This window comes from Athene cunicularia (assembly GCF_003259725.1).
Source record: "Athene cunicularia isolate RWA chromosome 2 unlocalized genomic scaffold, athCun1 chr2_part1, whole genome shotgun sequence".
Taxonomy (NCBI): Eukaryota; Metazoa; Chordata; class Aves; order Strigiformes; family Strigidae; genus Athene; species Athene cunicularia.
In genome coordinates this window covers 9306749-9329234 of record NW_020799095.1, presented here as the reverse complement: position 1 = coordinate 9329234, position 22486 = coordinate 9306749, and the positions used below count along the sequence as shown (strand labels likewise).

The 22486-nt window shown below is 39.1% G+C and overlaps 1 protein-coding gene across 1 annotated transcript in view; it reads left to right on the top strand.

Moving 5' to 3' along the window:
* The window catches only part of RBMS3 (RNA binding motif single stranded interacting protein 3), a 593296-nt gene that overhangs the window by 531890 nt on the left and 38920 nt on the right, over positions 1 to 22486 (top strand). The window contains 1 exon segment of the mRNA XM_026842748.1: positions 2011 to 2061. Within this exon segment, the coding sequence (XP_026698549.1) occupies positions 2011 to 2061 (51 nt within the window).

Sequence of the window (22486 nt, the reverse complement as noted above, 5' to 3'; positions counted from 1 at the left end):
AACCAGGTTGTATAGTTTTATTATTAGCCATTCTCTGGGAATATATCGTTTCACTCTGAAGCTGGTCATTGGCTATGCATTTTCCCATTTCAGTTATTTCTGTCCTATAGCATCAGTGCTCTTCCAATCCCAAGTCCTGCCTGAGATAAACTACGCAAACGTGCAAAACTGCATAGTGGGTGGTTCTTATGTTAGGGTTTGTTTGTTGGAGGTGGTTTTTGAGATGCTATGCTGCTGCTTACAGGTAATTCTGGGAGGTTGTGATTACACTTACTGTGTTTTAAACTTGATTTTCAAAGATAAATTATTCTTGTAATTTTATTTTACTTTTGTGTTAATTTTAGATGCCTAAGTAACACTTGCCAAACAGAAGTTGTTTTGGTGAGATAAATTCAGTAAATTTCAGTAAATGCCAACAGCAAGGAAACGTCAGTGCCAGAGACATACAGGGGCAGCTCACATGCATCTTTCTCAGTAGCAAAGCTGGCTTAAGATTCATACCTCCTCCCTCTTGTTCAGGCTACTGAATTCAGGCTACCCTATATTCCCATTCATAGTTCACAGTTTTTCCCTTCTCCCACCCTGACTTGAACTATTACATTGGTTCATGGTTTGATGCATTTGCATGGTTTGATGCATTGCACCAAAACCATTGATTTTATTTCATTTTTTTTAACCCATACCATTCTCCATAGATAGTTTGCAGTGTAAGCCTAAAGGTGTTTGCTGTGGCACAGAGGAGGAGCGGCAAGGGTGCAAGGGTGGGAACAATGAACAGCAGCAAGATGTGGCAACTGTAATATATTTTAACTAGTGGGGATTCACAACAGAAAATTTTGTAGTGGAAGTATGTTTGCGTGTGTGTACACTGATTTTGGTTCTAAAGATGTTTCACTGAGCTTGCTTTTCAGCAAAAAATCTACTTTGATAAACATCAATGAATGTTGAAGTACACAATTATACGATTAATTCTCACCACTTGCTTCACTAAGAAAATCACAGGGCATCTGGAGAACCAGGACTTTGTAGCTTTCTCCTAGTTATCCCTGTTCATGCTCAGTCTGAGATGCCACGTGCCCATCTCTGTAAGCTTGGGGATAGCTAGTGAAGTGCCCACTGATGTCTAGCACAGCTATATTTTTTGTGTATCTCCTTTGCATTGTGCTGCCCAAACTGATGCAAAAGGAAACTAGAATACACAATTGTTGGGGTGAGTCTGAGTTATGATAGCATGTGGATCATTCACACCTAGCACAAGAGGGAGTTATGTCTCAGAGAAGCCACAACAAATGCACAAGCACTCTGTAATGCATTCAATTGTTAGTAAAATGGGTATATCTGTGGAATCTGTTACACGTTAGTCATAAGGCAGAGCAACAAAGAAGGACTTTGGTGAGGCATATAGACTTCTGGTGGGAGTAGACCCCATGATGCCCAAGGTAAGAGGTGATCCTGGGAGGCAGGGCCATCTTAAGCCAGCTTTGTCATGGAAGTTTTCAATTAGAATAAGCTTTGAAAACTCTGAATTAGATCTGCAGTTCTTACTGAAAATGGAATAAATCATTCTGGGATCTCTGAAAATGTCATGCCTTTGAAAGTTCATACAGATACTTTTGAAAATAAACTTTGAACATTTTATGTCTCCTGCACTGTTGGTTGGATGACATGTTCATGATTATATTGATGGATGAAAGCAAACAATACAAATGAAAAAATGAGACAACATAGAATATTGAAGACTGCTTTATGAGATAAAACAGTGTGGATCATAGAAGTGGTACAATCACTCAGACTTCTGACTTTGGTAGAAAACATTATGAAATGAAATTTTAAAGCTTTTTTCCTTTGTCCATTACTTTATGGAGCATAAATGAATTTTGCGTTGAGTTACATGACCTAAGTCTTTTGCCAGAATTAGGTCTGTAGTTATAATAGAAAAAATATTTTCAAGTAAATCTTTGAGTTCCATTTTAAACTTTTCTGTACTAATTAAAAGTATTTGATATGCAGGTCCAGAGTACTTCATGGATGCCTCATCCGCCGTATGTTATGCAACCAACAGTAAGTGGACACTTGCTTATATTCAGCTAAGAGTGCTTACACTGTGGCCTCGCTCTGCTTGTCAGCCACATTAAAGTCCTAGGTCATGTAAGAGCAGCCAGCTGCTCACTTTGACAGGGGCCATACTCTGTAAAGATTCTGCCTCTTTAAAGAGCACCATTTGTTTTAGTGAAAAGAGGAGGTGATATGTTATCATTATTGCATTGATTATAAGAGAATAACAAGCTCTAAAGTGTTGCTTCAGGGACTGCAAGATAACTGCATTCCTGCATACTTTGAATTGCCAGGATCAACGTGTTACCACTCCCTTATATGCTTATCTATCAAAAAAGTCCTTTGTAGTTGTCTATACTTTAAAGGATCCTCAATGCCTCAGTAAGGCATTTCAAGTACTGGGGAAGGGTAAAGCACAGCTGTTTTACAGAGTCTCTGACAAATCTGAATATGCTTTATGATTTGACCAGTCAACTTTTTTTTTTTTACCCCTGAGTAAATTGTCCTCTTTCATCAATTTATGACTACTACTTAAAGCCGCATTACACTTCTACCAACATTCATTAGAACCAGTACAGGTGACTTTTTGTTTACCTCACAGAAGAGTTTTGATGCGCTTTGCCTAAATATTCACAATATACCAGAAGGAAACAACATACTGAATCCCACTGTGTACCGATCGCTTTAGTTTCATTTCCTACCTTTGATCAGTTTCTCACGTATGGATCCACTTAACAGTATCATTAATCAAATGTGTACTCCACATAAGCATCAATACATTGATTCATATGAGAAAGGGTAAAATTAAAATGAAGTTGTAACATTTAGGATTGTTTGTTATTCACATTTGTGTTCAAATATTTTGGCTTCCTAAGCTCTGGTGGAGATAGCTATACAACAACATGGATAGAATTATACTACATACCCGTTTAGTAGTACAGGACTCTCATCCCAGTTTGAAGCTCCCTTCCGCATCCCTCAACTATTTGGAGACAAGTTCTTCAGTTTTCTCTCACTAGGCAATAAACATAGTGCGAGACTGTCTCCTGGAAGCCCAGTTCGTGCTGCTGCAGTGCTGCCTCTCTCTCCAGACCCTGCTGGAAGTTTCCATCTCAATGGACTAAAGTTACTGCTGTGTTCCTTGTAGGAAGATGAACTCTATCAATCAAACTCACAGATAAATCAGTCCTGTATTATAATATTTGGATTTAATTGCAGACCACAAGAAATCTTAGATGTGTGTCTATGATGAGTTATCAGACATGCGGAAACAAAGGATCTCTGATCCTTGCACAAAGACTTCCTTTTTAAAAGGAAAACCCAAGCACTTTATCAATCCCAGTTTTTGTCTATATGTGTGTTTGAATTTTATTTAGACATGTTCATCAAACCACTTTTCTGCAGTAATAGAAGAGGTATTTTGGTGTGGTTTACCCCTTGGTAAAGGGCTGTGAAAAGAAAAATAACTTTTACAGTGAGTGGCACCCTCAATATGCCAAGATAAAATTTGTGTTCATTGCCAGCCAGAGAGTTGTGTCAATGAAAAGATGTGTGCTTTTAGGTGAAAAAGCAAAAGAACAGTGGAAAAGCGGTGTAACTTTTTAGTTCCAGTGTCATTGCCATTGTGGGTTATCTCCATGCGTTGTCTGTAGCAATCCTAGTCTGTTCACTGAAAGATTTTTCCCATGTCTTTCCCAAGTTTATGTTCTTAAATAAATGGACATGAGGCATTTAGTACTAAAGAAGTATAAAAGCAAAAAGACAGAACTACCATTTCCCAGGTTTCATTCAGAGATGAATTCTTTATTAGAAATGTCTGAAAAATTGTCAGAGAATTACTACACAGAGAACTCAAGAGGCATCAGAATTAATGGCCTGTTCTGAAAGAAAATAAAGAATCTCTGTCCATTATAAGTCTGCTGTAGTTTCATGCCTAGCTAAAAAAAAAAAAAAAAAAAAAAAAAAAAAGATGATTATAATAAAGTTGGCAAAATTTAAGATATGACTTTTGGTAACCCTGTGAGCTGATGAAACTGGGAACTTTGTAATTTGGTTAGCTGTTTGTTTCTTCTTGGGATTTATTTTGCAATATTATTATCTAAATTACTACCTCTTCATAATATTTTATGAGGTGATTGATTGTGTCACGTGATATCCCACTGGAAACGAGTGCAGATAAATATTACACTCCTCTTGCCCCAGGAAGGAGAACATTTTGTTAAGTCTCTGTTATTCTTTGTGAGTAGAGATGAACTCATAAAGAAAGCACAGTTTGAATTGCTCAAATGTTGGTGGTTAATTCTTTGTTTTGATTGTAAGTATTGACTAAATCACGTTACTGGATGATTAGCTTTTCATTTCCGACAGAAAGTCCTACTTGATATTTATATATAATTTAACACCGCGTTGTGTCCCACATGACAGAAAAATAGGCAGGGCCATGCTGTAGAGGAGACAAAGGAGGTTTTTCATTCAGTGTGCTGTGTACAGACAGGACAGTTTTCTCCCAGACTGGCGAGCTTGCCAACGGGAAGGAAGAGCCACATGGCGCTACCACCCTGTGTCTGCCTGCCTCTTCTCTGCCTGCCCATCTCATCTCCTTTGCCACCTGCCTGCCCACTCATTTAAATACCACACTCCTCCTTCAGTGATAGCCCCTGCAGTAGATTGGCTTGACAGACATGTTGCTCCTTTATTTCCCTTTATATATCCATTTCAGCCACATTTTCCTGATGTGTACATGTATGCGTTCTGTATCTGTTTACTTGGGGGATTGGAAAAAAAAACCAAACCACTAGAGTGAATTATTGTATCTCCAGTTCCTTCTGTAGCTTGTTAACTACAACCAGATAAACCTCCGACTAACAAATAAAAATAACATACATACTAACTGAAAAATATTTGCATATATTGCTTTCCATTCCCCCACCTTGTTTATCTTCCTACTTTTGTGATTTCCTTGAAGGATAACAACCAAAATGACATTCTGTGAGAAAAAACAGTCAGAAACTTTTTTTTCCTAATGGGAGAGAGTCAGATGGGTGGTCAAGGACTTTGCACGTATATCATAATTTACTCATTTTTCCTGTAACTTTTAACCTTGATATAATAGATTAATGCCAATGAGCAACTGCAAATACAATTTTTAAAGGGTTTTTAATTTTTGTTATCCATGGTTTTTGCTAGCCTTATACTAAGAGCCATGGAAAATTAATATCAAATAGGTTGAGGTAGCATTGCTATTTAAGAATAAAGAGTATTAAAAGTATTCTTCAGTTGGCATAGTATGGTCACATGTGAAAACCTCAGATCTTTGTGCTTGCACAACCTTCAGGGTTTTGGAAAGCAGGATTCCTGGATCATGTGAACATGATGAAAAGTTTACCTTGAGGCTCATGTGTGACTCATACTTTTGAAAAATGTACCCTTTGTAAATGGAGCCTTCACCACTTTTTGACCATATTGACTGCACTGTGTATGAATAAGAATGCCTCCTATTTGCCAGTTCTGTTGCTTTGCCATGTGCCCTGGTCCCTCTCACTAGCTGTAATGGAAGGCAAGGTCCAGAAGAGTTATGGCAGTGTGGGGTTGGATTTATATTGGCATAACATTTAATGCACTGATGGCAGTCTGGGCTCCGTTTAGTTAACTGTAGCTTTCAAAGTACAGTGCTCATTCATCCCTACTTGAAACAAGTCTTGTATTTCATTACTGCCTCAGGATAAGGATAGATGGATAGCAATGACAGAATCAAAACATAAATGGGATAAGAGTTATTCTGGGGATTTATAACATTTGCCATATTAGTGTGTTTTTCCTGTAGTCCCCCAGAGGCTGTCTGACAGTTCAGGGAAAACTTTGAAAAACATGTTGTTTAAAGTCAATTCACATATAGATAATCTTCATTTTTATTAACGATGACGTTTATGTAAAACTTTTTTGATTGCAATCTTTATTACACATAATAAATGTACTCTTCCTTTGTAAAGGCAATTTTTTTTTTCATGGACTGACAGAAATGCTTACCCTAATACTATATGTGCACACTGGTTTTACCCTTACCCTCTTTTATGTGCAAGTAAAACTGTGTGACCATAAGTAATCACTGACTATGCACAGAGAGGTGTTCTTGTCTGGAGTAGTTTGTGCGTAGTAGCTGCAAAAGGAAAATACCAGTGGCAGCATGAAGAGTGCGAGCAGAGAATCATATGGAAAAATCTACTATTGATAATAATAAAGTGCATTGGGGAGAACTTCTCTTCTGGACGTTTCTCAAGCCCTTACAGCCCTTTTAGAAAGGTCAGTGTCTTAACAAGTGCCCTTATTATTTTTTTCTGTCTTCCTTCCTCTGGCCCATGGCTGAATGTAATCTGTCTTTAGAAGCAACAACAAAAATATTTCTTATTCCATAAGCAGTGTAAAACTTTGGTGAGAAGCGAGGCTGAGTAAGGACTCTAGATTCTTGCCTTTTGATTGTTGTGCATGAATGTAGCATAAAAAGTACAAACTGTCCAACTGAAATATATCGGTTTTCATTTCTCACTAGCGACTCTGTTGTTCTGGATAATACCCAAAATACCACAGCAGTTTCAGTGTTTTGATTCCTACACTCTTGAACAAAGAAGTTCCTTGTGCTCCATTCAGTGTCCCTCTCCTGAGACAGCTTTCTCTACCTCCCATTTGTGGCTCTACGTTTTTAGCAAATAGAACCCAGAGTCCATCTTTCATTTGCCTGTTGGAGTGTAAGGGAACAAAGTATGTCCTCTGCAGACATCTGAGTCCTGCCTCCAAGATGAAATGTGAGAGTTCTGCTAGCTGGTATGAAATGTAAACAGGAAATAATCCTTAGAAATTGGAATCTCCAGCTAGTCTTTTAACTTTTAGCTGTGTATTTTTAAGAGATCCTTTGAACATGAACTTACTTGAACTTTTAAGTCTAAAGAGTTTAGAGGTTGAAATAACTAACCAAATACCAATGGCAAAGTTCTGCTGAACAATTTTAATTCCAGTGTTTCCCGAGGCATAAAATCAAGGACTGCCAATTCTATAACTCTGATAATCAAGACAGTAATTGGCAGTGTTCCTTTGGGACAGGCAGGCTCATATGAGGTCATTTCTGCCTTCCTCTCAACCAGCACCCGCTGTATATAGATGTTGTCTCAGTGCTGCTAAATGGGTAATTTCGAACTCAGCTGAGCACAGGCTTACTGACCCACTTTAGTGCCAGGTGCTGTCATGTTGAGGAGAGTACCCAGGAGAGAAAAGCAGTGCCCAGCTCAACCAATTCACACGTCTAATAGGAAATAGGTGTAAACAATTCACCCAAGTTACAACTCATAATCAAGTGTAGGGGTTTGTCCGTTTCATTATGCAGCTCTTACAGAATCATATCAAAGTATTGCTTCAGTCGTTTGTTCTGCTGTTGTGGAAATTAATACGAATTACTATGAATGGCAGAAAAAGATACATTCAAGTTAGATTTCCAACCTCTTTTGACACTCTGCTAGAGCCCCCTAGTGAAACTGGACATTTTTTGTGATGGCAGCAAGACACACCACATATGGATTCACTTAGAAAACATGGACGGGAGAACCACAAGCGTTTCCAGTAGACAAGCCCTTGCATTTGAGGAACTTGTGCTTTTCTTTTTTATCCTAAAAAGGCTTAAGAGTTCTAGTAAAATTTTCTCGTCTTTCAAATATTCGACAGATAGTGTGAATGCTAAATGGATAAACCATCGGTCTAAGATTTTTTTAAAGACATTTACATTAATGGAAAAAGCATATTTCATAGAAATCTATAAACGTAAATGGAAAAGATATTTGGAAAAGAAGAAGGCTGACACTAAATTTGAAAGGTACCCCAGAGATTTTGAAGCCAGGAAATTCTGGTTGAGGTTATGGAATATTGATTTCTTTTTAACAGAAAAGATGCAACCTTAACCATCAGCCTTCATTGTCAAGAAAAATCTTAACACAACAGCTGTTTAAAAGCAGTAAGTTTTATCAAAGGGAGCTATTTTTTTAGAAGATAGTCATTAGTCAATACACATTAGAGTACCTCCTGTGGAAGAATGTAGTGTGTATTTATAAAAGTCAGTCTCTACTTTTGTACATGATCTGCAGTCTTTTCTAACTTTTCCAACTTAATGTACATCAACTAAGACTGAAAATCACTATTTATTTCATATAATATATGTAATATCTCTAGCTGCATGCAGATTTGCATTTATGTCATTTTAAATTTACACCAAGTCAAAAACCTGAACATGAACTGGTATGTTCATACATCAGATTTGCCATTCTGAGCAAAAATTCCTCATTTGTCGGGCACCGGTCAAGTTTGTTATTGTCCAGGTGGTAGATTAATAAGTAGGAAGAATGTGATCGGATCAGGAGAGAGCAATGGACTGCGTAAGCACATGGTATTAATTATAGGCCAAGAGTTAGATTAATGAGTGTGCAGAAAGTAATAGGCTGAGCAGAGTGGTGAATTAGGCAGAGCATGTGATTTGTCAGATGATTTTTCAGATTAGCTCACCATCAAATATTTTGCCATGTGTATTGCATTACGGTTATGCGTGCATGTGTGTGCTGTGAACTAGAGCGGCATGTAATACATGTATGTTACAGCCCTCTCAAATTTATCCTCTGTCATGATTCATCTCTTATTTTTTTCCTAGTAATGTCCATTGTCTTGAGGTTGGTACTAATATTAGCCAACCTCTGCAGTGAGAGCTCTGCTGCACTGACATAAGCTTATCAGGTGATATGTGTGTAGTAAGCGGGACACAAGCCTGATTGCAATGCAGATGGTCCTATAGTGCAATTGCCAAACATGCAAGTTCTGTGAGGGTGGAAAGGAAAGGCAACAATTTTCATCTGTCGCAGGCAGCAAAAAGCTTTGAATAAGGTCTGTGCTCTGGGAGCACCGACTTTTCACACTAGTTGGTGACAGGGCTGGGAATGACCTACTGCTTGTGCCTGCTTGCATGCAGAGGTGGGTCCCTTTCCCATGATGAAGTTGCGATTCTCATTTCCATAGTGCAGATAAGGATAGAGGATGTTGCTGCAGGACAGTTCTCCAGCAGAAAGGGACCTGGATCTCCTTTCAGCTTCCCAAACCCTGTCCCTGCACTGTAGAAAATCAGCATTTCCATTACAGATGAGGCACTGGACAGCTTTGGAGAAGGGAACAGCCCTGTGAACCCAGAAGAGCATTTTTGAGGAACAGCTGTGTTATGTACTAGAGTAACGCTGGGGCAGGCAGCACTGTAACTATGATGACTCCAAAATAAGAATTATAAAGACTGGCACAACCTGTAAAAGTGGAAATGTGAATTGTTGCTGGTGAAGGATCAAGTCAAGTTTTAGGCTCTTGACAAGATGTCCTTTTATATACAACCGAGTAGGAAGGGGGTTATGTAAGAATCAAGGTGTATCATTATTTTTTAACATATGCTATTCGTATAGGGTTTTGTCCCAGAGGATTCAACTGTTATTGGATGCAAATTCCAAATGGAAATCATGCATACTTGTTTAGCTATAAATGTAATGTATAACTATATTCATCCTTCTCGGAGCTTCTTTTTTGCTTGAGCCTGCACTTCCTCACACTGGTTTCAAAGGATGCACATAGGCTTAGAGCACTTAGATACTCTTTCTTCTGCCACTGATATGTTGTGTGACCTCAGACAAAACAACTTTCTTCTCAGCCTCAGTTTCTCATTGCTCTTTTTTTTTTTTTTTAATCCTGATCTATTTAGATTATAAAACTGTCATACCACTAAATAGCTTTTACTAGATGTTAGTGAAAAGTCTGGTGGAACAAGGGCATATCTTGGCTGATGCCTCTAAACACAGCCTCATAATGATACTATTAACTATTCAGGGTTTTCCTGTTAAATATTAAAATAAGCCTGTCCTTGCTACAAAGGAAAATATTGGATCTGATTTTTACCAGTATAAATCAAGAGTTAACTTTGCTTAAGAAAATTGAACTGCATAGGTGTGAAACAGTGAGAATGAGAAGAGAATCACGCCTGCAGCAATAAACTGATGAAGGAGACTCTGGCACCTTCCTAGTTCTTAGAACAAAAGCACTTCCATAAATTACCATTATGCTAGGCAAGTGTATTCAAGGACTAGTTTACATAAGTAGGAGAAACTATCTAATCTATATATTACTTATGATTACATCATGATTTATCTAGTGCAGGAGTTGTGTAAAAATTATAATAACGTACTCTAAGGACTTAGTGGCTAGTTTATAAGACTCAGGATGCCTGCTGTATCCAGGAACCATACTATATAATCCCTTCCAAAACCTTATTAAGTAGTTTGATTTGTTGCCTCTGGATAATCCTATCAGGAGGCTTGTTTTAGAAGACTTTTGCTTTGAGGCTTAGCACTGCATTTTTAATTTCCAACCTAAAGGGACTCCTATTCATTTTACATCCATCTATTCTTGGTCAAACATTCTCCCCTACCTTCAGTAACTTCTTCCTTCTGGATGTTCACCACATTAATTTATAGACAAAAATCTTACCTGCATCTTCATTTTCTAGATTAACTATGTCAACATCACTATGGATCTTCAGTAATTTAGGGATTTTTGTACCTCTGGCTGCGGCAATGATCCTTCTTTAGATTTGTTCCACCTTGATTTATATTTTATGGGACAGCAAATACTCACAGTATTCCAGCCTTTTTTACAATAGCATTAATACTTCCTTCTCTTTGCTGGGAGTACTTTGCTGCACTGTAGAATAACATCTTTTTTCCCTTGTGTGCACTACCTTGCTAATGAAGTCATCCTGTAATTCACTGATATACCTAGGTTTTCTCCTTCCAGGTTTCCAGCAAATGCTCCTATATTATAAAAGAAACCACATATTAGCCTAACTGTCTCCGTGTAATTTGCATCTTGCTCTGTTTAATCCAGTCCTTCCTGTATGGTAGTTCAATCTGGCGTTTCACTGAATGTGCTTCACAACTTTGTAATTTCCCCAAATCTTATTATTCAAGGTCATTATTAAAAATATTGGATGAGAACAGTCCTTACGGAGATTTTAGTGATCCTCCCACTGAAGCAGTATAGCTTGTCTTTTAGCACAACCTGTTGTCATTTCCTCTTTACTTAATTCTTTGTCATCCCCAAAGTTCAGTAATTTCTGGTGTAGCACTGCCTGAAATACTTTATTGACCTTCAGAGAGCTTAGATCTGCTGTGTGTCCTTTTTCTAGAAAATAGGACATTTTATTTTAAAAAATGAGGTTAGCTAGCTCTATCTTCGGTTTATCTGTGTTCTATAGTCATTAATATCCTTTATTCCTGGCCACTGGACCTGTGCTTAGGTGTGCCAGCTCTCCCATGTCTCTGCAGCAGAGATGATCCAGTCCTGATTCTCCACTTGACTTGTACCCGCACCTTGAGTTCAGTGATTTCTCTGGGGTTTTCATCTCCTTTGTCTGTGTTCATTCGTCTGCCCAAACTCTCCTTGTCAGAAAGCTGCCTCTGCTGTCTGATGGCTCCTGTGAGAAATTGAGACAGTGTCCTTATCCTGTTGGGCTACTTCTGAAGTACCTTTAATGTGTAACCCATCCTCACTGCATGGGGACCCCAGCTTTTGCTTCTGTCCTTGGTTTTCATTTATCTATGCTAGAAACACTTTTGTTATGTGTTTGAATATAATTTGCAAAGTCTCAGCTATACTTTTAGTGGATCTTCTGGCCTCTAGATGTAGCTTTTTTTGTCTATTTTTTTTCCCTGCTGTGTTCATTCCTGATATACTTATTGAGGTGTCTGAGTAAGTGACTGCCTAATTAACACCTCCTCGACTGTAACTGGTGAAGCTTCTTAATAACATAATTATTTTAAAATTATTTTTACAGATACAGTGCTAACAGGTTTTTTATATCAATCTATAAATGTACACTGTGATTTGACAATCCTGGAAGTTAGAAACATCCAGGATACCATGAGCAATAGTGTGTTATTGAATGTAGTTGGGTCTAACAGTATTTGTCATTCATTTTTTACTCTATTAGATAAAATGCTTTCTTTTCAGTTCAAATGTCTTTATAAAGAATGTAATATTGACCTAAGATTTTACAGTACAGAGGCAAATCTATATCAAATCATGTATCTTTCCTAAACTGATTTCAGTCCCACTGAAGTGGAGTGATTGCTTAATTACAGATTTCAGGTTGTAACCTTGTGACCATGTTTTCTTCTCAAACTGGTGTGAATTAGGAATAAATCCATTCTAAATCCATGCATTCAACAGTGCATGCCAAAAAGCTTCTTGTTATGAATCGGTGGTATTCACAACATTGTTGAGAGCATGGTTTCAACGTCTTTCTTACATGATTGCAAAAACAAGTAATGAAATATAATAGTATAAACACTGAACATTCTTTGACTGTTTCATAGTGGATTGATGAAGAATGAGTTTTGTAACTCAGTGACAGATCAACAGAGTCTGAAGAATTTTGAAGGAGTGTTGAGTTGTTATTTAGTGAAACCACTGCATGGTTATTTTTTGGACTACCTGCCAAAGAGAGGTGTGCTTCCAGCAGAGTAGGTTTTCTTATCAAATAGCCTATTGTTAAAAGGAAGGTGGAAGCTAGAGGTTAAAATGTCACTTCTTCTAACCGTGGTTTAAATGCAATTTGTTATTTCTTATTACTGACTACAGGCTTGAGCATACCTAGATAAAGGATGTCTGCTGAACAGCCTTCACACTCCATGCCTTTTAAATGAGTTACCTGGGAGGTTTCATAACATCATTGCAGATCTTGTTGCCCAGGAGAGGCCCTCTCTCTAACATCCATCCTAAATCCCAAGTGTAGCTCTTTACCACTGTGCTTTTCAGAGCAAACAATCAAGTGGAAGTTACTTTTTCTCTGTGCTCTGCAAACCACACACACATCCCAAAGCAGGAAGACAATTGGGTTCCTCATTATCAGATGTCTACTTCTGCCCCTAAAAGCTGTATAACTAACAGAGAAAAGACATGTGCAGTCCTCATCCAGGGCTTGGTCCAGGGTAACTTGGATGGTTTCTTCAGCTCCAAGCTGAGGGTCACAGGGTTGACACCCTGCTACTGATCTCCGCGGTGGGACAAGAGAGTTGCGTATGATTCACACAGCAAACAGCCTGCTTTCAAATAGCCTTTGTACTTTTCCAGTACAGCAATCTGTAAATCATTATGCACCCCCTCTTTGCCCAATCCACACAGGATGTGAGTCTGTGTCAGTTCCCAGCTTGATAGCCTTCCTCTTTAGTACGATCAATAAAAAACTCCTGCTTGCAGCTTTGGAAATTACTGGTCTATCGCCTCTCTGTAGCCAAGAGGGTGGGCGTCACATTCACAGATGTCCCACATCTGACAGGGTTGAGACTAGAGGCGTATTTTCTGTTGGCAGGTAGGGGAGAGACCTGCCATTGTAAAGCTGGTTCATCCACACTGTTGCAACTGCTCCTGGCTAACCCCCAGTTCCAGTGGGCCAGGAGCACCAGCGGTGTTTTGGGAAAAGTGTGGCTGTACGCACTCCACTACTGATATTTCTTCCTGCTGGTAGGCCATGTCATTTCTGTGGAAAGGAGAGGATTGCTCTTGGTGTACTTATTTTCAATGGGGATGACGTGTTTGATGCAATGAGCCTTTTCTGGTGCTTGTCACAGGTCTTACTTCAGGGAGAGGAGAGGGTGGACATCTGTCAGGAGCAGTTTGAGTGTTTGTGATAGACAGGCAGATGCAGCACCCTTGCTCCCTGATTCGTGTCTGTGGAAGTAGCAAAGCTATATTAGCTCCCTTGCTAGCTCTCACTTGAAGTTCAGCAAGCAAAACCACTCATCATGACAGCTAAAGTTGTGACAGGCCACGTCTTCCCCCAGGAACAGCACAGGAATAACAAGAATTTGAAGGGAAAGACCTGTGTAATTCCCCTGGTTTTATGCTGCTTTCTACAGACAGGAGCACCCAGTTCTCATCTTCAACCTCTACTTGATATTCAATTTTGTAACATTTCAGCCTAAATTTTCATGGATGTTCAACACCTTGGGCATGTTGGTTTCAACAGGAGGCGAATATAGAGCCAATTTTAGGAAGTTGCTTAGGGCAGGGCGGTGGGGAGGAAAATCATCTTTGAAAGGTAGGCTTGCTACTGTTGATGCTGCCAAGAGAGAGTTTGGGCTCAGTGCTCCAATTTGGACTCAAAACAGCAAACCTACCTTGAATTCATGTCAGTATTCATGGTCAAAGCAGGTGTGACTTTTATGGAGTAGACCTCAGGAGCTCCATCCTAGTTTTGCCCCTTCCTTTGTTTTGCCTCCACTTTCCGAGATGGCAAAGCCAGACAATTTATCCTTGGGTGACAAAGTTCAGTTTTGGCTATAGTACTGAGAAACCTTTTGCTGGGACTGCACAGATGATGTGCACATCTTTGAGATTCTGGGCTTTGTACTTCAGTAGATAGTAACCACAGATGTTTCCAAAGGGATCAATGTATGTAACTGCCATCCATTCAGAAAAAAAAAAAAAAGTTGCGGGTCTTTGTGCTATAAGCCAGCTGAGCTCATTGTAAAGATTTTGAAATAGAGTTTGAGGAGTACCATAATCTAAGAGAACTTCTTTGCATGGGGACTGATGTTCATCTGTGTTCATTCGTCATTCTTCCTGGAGTTTTACATGCCCTTCACAGAATCGCAGAATTGTCTAGGTTGGAAAAGACCTTGAAGATCATCAAATCCAACCATTTTCCTTACACTGACAGTTCCCAACTACACAATATCCCTTAGCGCTAAGTCAACCCTGCTCTCAAACACCTCCAGGGATGGGGACTCCACCACCTCCCTGGGCAGCCCATTCTGTAAAGAAATGCTTCCTAATATCTAGTCTAAACCTTCCCTGGCACAACTTGAGGCCATTCCCTCTTGTCCTATCGCTTGTTACTTGGTTAAAGTCTCTCCAAGCTCTCTGCAACTTCCTCTCAGGTAGCTGTAGAGGGTGATGAGGTCTCCCCTCAGTCTCCTCTTCTCCAGACTAAACAACCCCTGTTCTCTCAGCTGCTCCTCCTATAACCTGTGCTCCAGACCTTGCACCAGCTTCTTTGGCCTTCTTTGGAAACACTTGAGTCATTCAATGTCCTTTTTGTAGTGAGGGGCCCAAAACTGAACACAGGAATCGAGGTGCGGCCTCACCAGTGCCGAGTACAGGGGTAAGATCCCTTCCCTGTCCCTGCTGGCCACGCTACTGCTGACACAAGCCAGGATGCCATTGGCCTTCTTGGCCACCTGGGCAAACTGCTGGCTCCTGTTCAGCTGGCTGTCAATCAACACCCCCAGGTTCCTCAAATCTCTCTTCCAGATAAAAATCAGTGATACAGGTCATGGCTTTGAGAGTGTGGGCTATGGTGATTAGCCATGATCTGTTTGTGATGATATCCCCAATATGCAATGTATTCAAATCCTCTCTGAGCCTCTTTTCACCATTTTATTCAACAGACAGATAATGGAGTAAGTAGGAGCATGCATGAGCGTTGTTGTGTCAAGTGAAGTATGAGACTGTGCCTTGCTCTTTCCTTTCATCTTTGTGGCCAAGCTAGGACAATATGTAACTGGGTATTATGCCATATTTATTATTCTTCTCACAGAAGAAAAGGCTATGTTAACTCTTTTGTGCTGGTAAAATTCTTGGGTATAAGTACAAGTGATGGAAAACTTTGAAGTTAATAATTCCAATATCCAGTATAAGTCGTAGGCATGTCACAGGCATTGCTTTTGCATGTTATATGTGCTGAAGGACAATGGTTTTGCTCAAATGTGGTGGTTTCCCTCTGAGAAGTATTTTCTCTATTTCAAACAATGCTATCTATCATTATGACATGCTCCAAAGTGGAAGCCCAATCCAAGCAACAGCAGAATTGGCAGAAGGTTAGAATGTGTGGCAGACAAAGACTTAAAATCCAGAAAGAGTCTTCTGTCAGGCACCCATTTTCACCCGAGAAATCATCGATTAATTAGTTGCTGTGAAGTCAGCACACACTAATATGAAATTGTGTAGCTTCGCTGGGAGTGAGTCCATTTTGCTGACCTCCAGCTTAGGAACTACAGTAAATGTCATGAGCTGCAGTGAGCTGTTGAGGCCTTCTGCAGTGATCTGCTTACAGTGATCTGCTTAGACCTTGAAGCAGCTGACCCATAGGTATACCCAAATAGCAAGTTTATAGTAAATGTGCCTGATCAGAAGTAAAAAGATGAATCATCATTTCTAAAATATAGGACAGTTGCCAGCAAGTTTTAAAATTTTCTCTGCAGTTAAGGGACTTGGAATGCAACTTTCTAAAAGTGATGAATCAGTTCTGATAACTGATATAAGGCTCTAATTTTCCTGAAGGTTTTCAAAGGCTTCTGAAATGTTTCTGAAATATTCCAATAATTGGTGTACAATATTAAAAATCCTGCCAAGCTGTCTAATTAAATGTAGCCCTAGTTGCTTATCAAAACCAAAATGAACTACTTGGTTTGACATATTGTGAGCCCTCTCATACAGGTGGATAATTCAAGCTCCACAAGGAGTGTTTGGTCACCTAGTTTCTCAGTTCAGTGGATCTGCAAATGAATCATTTCCTCTTAATGGGTGACTTGACTAAGTGGTTTGAAAGTAATTAGCAAACCCAGTGGATCTGATATTGAAGTATATGATCAGCATCTTACCAGGAACTACTTATTTCCTGTGGGAAACTGTAGTTGACTTCTCAACAAACTCAGAAGACAACTTGTTGCTTCTTCTTCTAAGAAAGCTAATCAAGGAATAGTTGCACCATCCCAGGCATGTTCTGACTTGTGATGAAGTGATCCCAACTGATTTTAAAGATATTTTCAGAAAGTCTATTCCGTATTAGTATTAGATGTTTTATTTGGTCACTTTTAAGAAAGCAGTAATTGACTTCTTACAGACGCAGACTATTCTTTATCCACTAATACATTTTAATCTTGGTGCACAGCTATTAATGGGATATGCTTCCACTCCAGAGCAATTCAGATTGATTTTGTTTCTACTTCAGAAATATATTACAGTAGACCCACAGTATATAAAAGTGCTCAGTGTGTTGAGATGAACTAGCCTCATGGTATTTGCAGCTTCTAATGGTTGCTCAGTACATTTAGAGAAGAGGTGGTGATTGATTGCCTGGTGCTCGGGCTAATTGATATGGCACTGAGTTAGTCAGAAGCTCTCAGCTCCATCAAAATCACACATGACATTGCTCCAGTGCCTCATAATATTGACTGGGTAGTTCGTATGATAAAAGCAGCGTGTTTTGGAGGAGACTTCCAGAGCTGAGTGAATCTTCCTTCAGCATCAGTTACATTCTTTCCAGAAAGGCTTCCTGCCTGGAGTAGCATTACTCCTCCGCTGGAAGTTTTTTAAAAGGATGTTCTCAGGTCTGTTTATTTTTTATGGGCTTGGATGCGGTCACTGAGATCCTGTGAGATCAGAAGAATGGAATGAAAGTGGCCACAGATGACACTTGAGCTATTTCCACAGCTGGATGCACACCAGCCAGAGTAGGCGGTCCTCTGCAGATGAATTAGTTCGTTGAAGTACATGATACAAAACATCTGTTACAATGAGAACAAACAAAAACAATGTGCCTTTGAAGACTGCGATGTGTTGTGAGCTGCTTGCAAGGGTGCTGAATGAGGCAGTTGTCAGCCAGGAAACATTTTCAGTCTTGCCCTTGTGTGAACTAAAGCAAAACTACACAGTAAAAATATCAAAATTCAATCAAGCAAAAGACCTGCTTTTCCCGAATTTTGTTACTCTACTTCCTGATACATCAATGGGGAGGGAGAGAGCCCTTCTGTACCAAATGTTTTTTATACCCTAAACCACTTTTAATACAATGGTATAATTCCAGCTGAGTAGCTGTAAAAACTTATAAGCTATACTGGTACAGTAACTGTTATTCTGTCAGTCGTCCCCACACTGCTTTAGTACCAGCTGTCTTGAAGTGCAATAGACGTTTTTCTTTGTCACTGCCACCTGATGACAAATAAAACCTTCAAAATGGTTTTGCTCTGAGGAGTAGCTCACTGCTCCTAGCCAGAAGTAGACCTTTCACGTCACCTTAATGAGCAGAAGCAATCCAAACATTCCCACCCCATTTTACTCTTATGAGACAGTTACTTTTGGCTGCCTTTGATTTTTTTCTTGCACTTGAGCTGATGAGGAAGTAGGAATACTAGATATTTCTGGAGTAAACAAACACACTGTGTGTATAAAGGCTGAAGACAGATCAAAGCCAGGTGTTTATCAGTTATTACAGGGCAGTATTGTTTCGTAGACAGTTTAAAGAAAATGCAATACTCATAACACAGTATTTCAGGAAAGGTGAGGATGAATTAGATGCAGGTATATTCCAAAACACTGGTTCCTCTCTTTTTTTTTTTTTTTTTTTTCTAAAGTGAGCATACTAACTAGCACACAGATAAGAACCGTATCATATATGTGTAATAAGAAAAGGCTGCACTACCAAAGCATGCTCCCAAAGAGTCAAGGTGCCCAGCCTGCGTGTGCACATCAGGTAGACAATAGTAGTAAAATAAATAAATAGAAGTTAATCCTTTAGATCAAGTAAGTAGTAGGGATAGGTGAGTTTGGATCTGGAGATATTTTAGTTCTTTCCCTCCTGATGGCCTGCTGTGTCTGAACAAGGCAGCTACTGGTTTCTTTTAAAAGGCACAGCAACTGAATCAGGAGCGTCCGTGGGTCTCAGGGTGTCAGATGGCCATTGGGAGAGGGCATCTTTCCTGGCTTTGCATCTGTAATCCAGTTGTGGGTGTCGGAGAGGTGAGAAGCTGCTGAGAAAGCGAAGTTAAACAAGATTCTTGTTTAGTTCAATTGATTCTAGTTTATGCTTTCCTGATGAGAGGGTGTCTGATTGTATATGTAGTCATAGTTTATTATAGCTGTACAAGACAATTATGTTAATCTTACTTTTATTTCCTAATATTCTTTGATCTCATACACATCAAAGATGTAAAATTTTAGTCTTGTTGGTAATTAGCTAGAAAGCAAATATGTTGTCTGACAGTACAGAGGATACAAAGCACAAGAAATTGTCCTGGGGGAGTCTAGATTCTAGCCTAATTTTTTTTCTCCTCATCAGATTTTTATTTCCCTTTCATCAGTTGCCTCAGCCATTAAATAAATGTACTGGAAGTAAACTTTGCCATTGTGAAATTCATTCAGCTTTTTAAACCACCTAGTCACTCAGTATGGATCCTCAATTGAGGAAAAGCAGTTTGGTACATCAAACAAAAATGTACATCAATGTTTCCCAAACTTGCAACAACCCCTTGCGGTCTGTATTGACAAAGGTTTCGTGCTTGCATGCTGTTAGTTTTAAGCAGACCAGGGCTAATGCTGTGCACAGTTCTGATTTGATTCACCCATTATAGTCCAAAGGCTTTGATTCCTAACTTGTGATTAGTGCTCTGGTCAAGAACAGCAAATGAGTATATGCTAAATTATTTGGCTCTGCAGTTGCTCTTCAGAGCTGTCTTTCTGGAGAGAGAAAAAGCACAGGGATTATTTTACAATTTCTGCAGTGTATCTCTGCATCAGTACTTTATGCCTACAGCTGGTGAATTTATACATTGCAATTTATTCTGGGGATTGACCCCTCCCCCCACTTTTGTTCATGAATTGCAAAGAGATCATTATCTTCATAAATTTGTTTACTGTCCAAAACTTTCATATGAATAATTTATGGCAACATTTCAGCCTAAGGATTGTTCTCAGTGCACATAACAAGTATTTATTAGATGGTTTCATACTGGAAGTTGTTATTAGAATTGCCGCCTTCCTGTTCTGAGGTCGGTTGTCCTTATCTTTATTAATTACTTCAGCTTCTAGACAAGATGACTGTCTTGCCATAAAATAAGATTTTGTTTCTTGATTAAACAAGTCTGCAGGCAGCCATAGGCTGCCTTTATGGCAAGTACTGCAGAAAATAAAAATAAGACAAGATTTGAAATTGAGTTACTGAAAAAAAATCACTGAATTACAGTCTGATTCTGAAAACATGAGCAAAATCTTCTCTGCTTGGGATAATTAATTAATGACAATCTGTCTGAGGTATAAAAATCTAATGGATACTTGCATAGTAATGTACAGTTTGGCATCTGCCTCTGAGGATAATAACAATGTGAAATCCTGGTAGCATTCAAGTCAGTGACAAAACTCTAATTGATTTCAGTGGGGCTAGGATTTCAGGCCAAATTTTTCAAATTCACTTAACTAAGATCTGTATGTTACTATCATTGTTGAATTATCAAGGTTTTAACCATGGAAACTGCAAACAGCTTCTGCTAAAAATCTGTCCTCATCTAGTTCCAATGTTATGCTTCAGGCTTGTGTGTTTCTGCATTATTTCTCCACGTTTATAATCATTTGCAGTGACACAGGGCTGAAACACCACAAAACAGGGTCTTTCATGATACTGCAGTTCCTCGATAGTAGAAAGAGTACCAGAAAATACCACAAGAAATACTACCATAAACCATTTCATGTACTTTTCAGTCCCACAAATGGATTTTCTGCGCGCCTGGAAAAGCCACTGCAGAACAGAAATATGGCTGCCAAGAGGTTGGTCTCTACTGGAGTTTATCGGAACATCTGCTGTTCGTTATGTTGTGTCTTTTGATGTCAAAGACAAAACAAGGGTTTGTTTGGTTTTTGAAGGAAAGGGGTTCACATGGAATGGAGATTCACAAGCATGCAGCGCACAGAGTCCAGCCCTGGAGTCACCGTCACTCTGGAATTAATTAGGGCGCTCTTTTTTCTATCCACACAGCTCTCGAGAAAAGATGGGAGTATTACCCATTTGCCTATCATCTCATTCCTATTTATCTTCCTTTGGATATTTCTTGTTTCCTTTTCCTCTGAGGCTACCCTTTGCCTCTGGCTAGGACTGACAAGATGATTACATATATAGTACTCTGTGAATAATAAAATTTGGCTTTGTGGGCAGAATCAAATAATAATTCTAAAAGTTGTCTTGAAGTGAAAATGTGCAGAAGGAGAGGGTAGTGACATGGAAAAAGTTGTGAAAATGTTGTTTTGACTCTACTCCAGGAGAGAACTTAAGGAGTGGGAAGAGTGTGAGGAGAAGAAGAACAAAGACAAAATATCTATAATCTTTCTGTTTTCATTTTTGGGTTATTGAACTAATTTTAAGCTTTTTTTTTTTTTTCCTTCAAATTTAGATAAATTCTGAAATGACATGTCATTTTGAAATATGGTGGAAACGTTGCATTTTGACAGCTCCAATTTTTTCATTCTTTTGGTCACAATTATGTGCCAAGTGTGACCTGAATTCACAGGATGTTTTATTCTCTCTCAGTGTATTTTTCCAAATAATTTACTGTTCATCTCAGCAATATGTGTATACCATCCAGCTGGCCCTTTTTTCTCTAGCTTTATTTATTCCTCCCAAGAATAGAGATCTTCTTATCTTCACGTAAAAGACTCATCTGCCCAATCTGTGCTTCCCAGAAGGCTGATCATCCAGTTTGGGTCAAAGACTCACTCTGATACATTTACCAAGTAGTGGGCCACTGGCTTATTCTTCTCTGGCTGTGCAGCAAGGTGCTCTACACTGTGTGAGCCATTTTCAGAGCAATATTTGCTAGTAGGGAGTTCCTAGTCAACTGCCTTGTAGCCTGAAGAACTTGAAGTGTAAATGTAGGGTTTAGGAAAAGACATTGACAATTCTTGAACTGCTCTTTCTTGGCTCATCTTTAGGACCTCTGAAAATAGTGTGGACTTCAACAGTAGTTTGATTTCTGGGTGCCAGAGAAAATAAAACAAACATAACGATTTTTTTTCCAGAGAAAACTGAGCACCTCTACAATATTAAAATAGCTGAAAGATATTCAGGAAAGCAGCCCAGAGAAACGTCTTTGACTTCAACCTAAAATTCTGCAAATCAGACTGTGTGTGGAGGACACAAAGCCATAAAGAAGCAAAGAACATCCTTGTCATATGTCAGGATCTGACCGCTGTGCATTCACATGGGCTTGTACACCATGACTGGTGGGAGATCATGGTGCACCAAAAGCTATAATAAATCAAATATTTTTATAGAGATTACTGCAACATGTGAGTGAGAGACTTACCTAATTTACTCCAAAAAATCCATTCACATTAGAAAACTGAAGCAGCAGAAAACCCTTGGACTTCATTTGCCCATGTTGCTTTGGCTGCTTTTTTGGCTACTTTGGTTTAAGACAAAAGGCTGCACTTGATCTGGCAGCCTGATTCTGAGAAATGCAGAACTCTCTGCATTCAACTGCTTATGCAAAAAATTGACTACTGTTTTGGGGTAGGTTGAAATGGATTACAATTTGATGCAAATAGG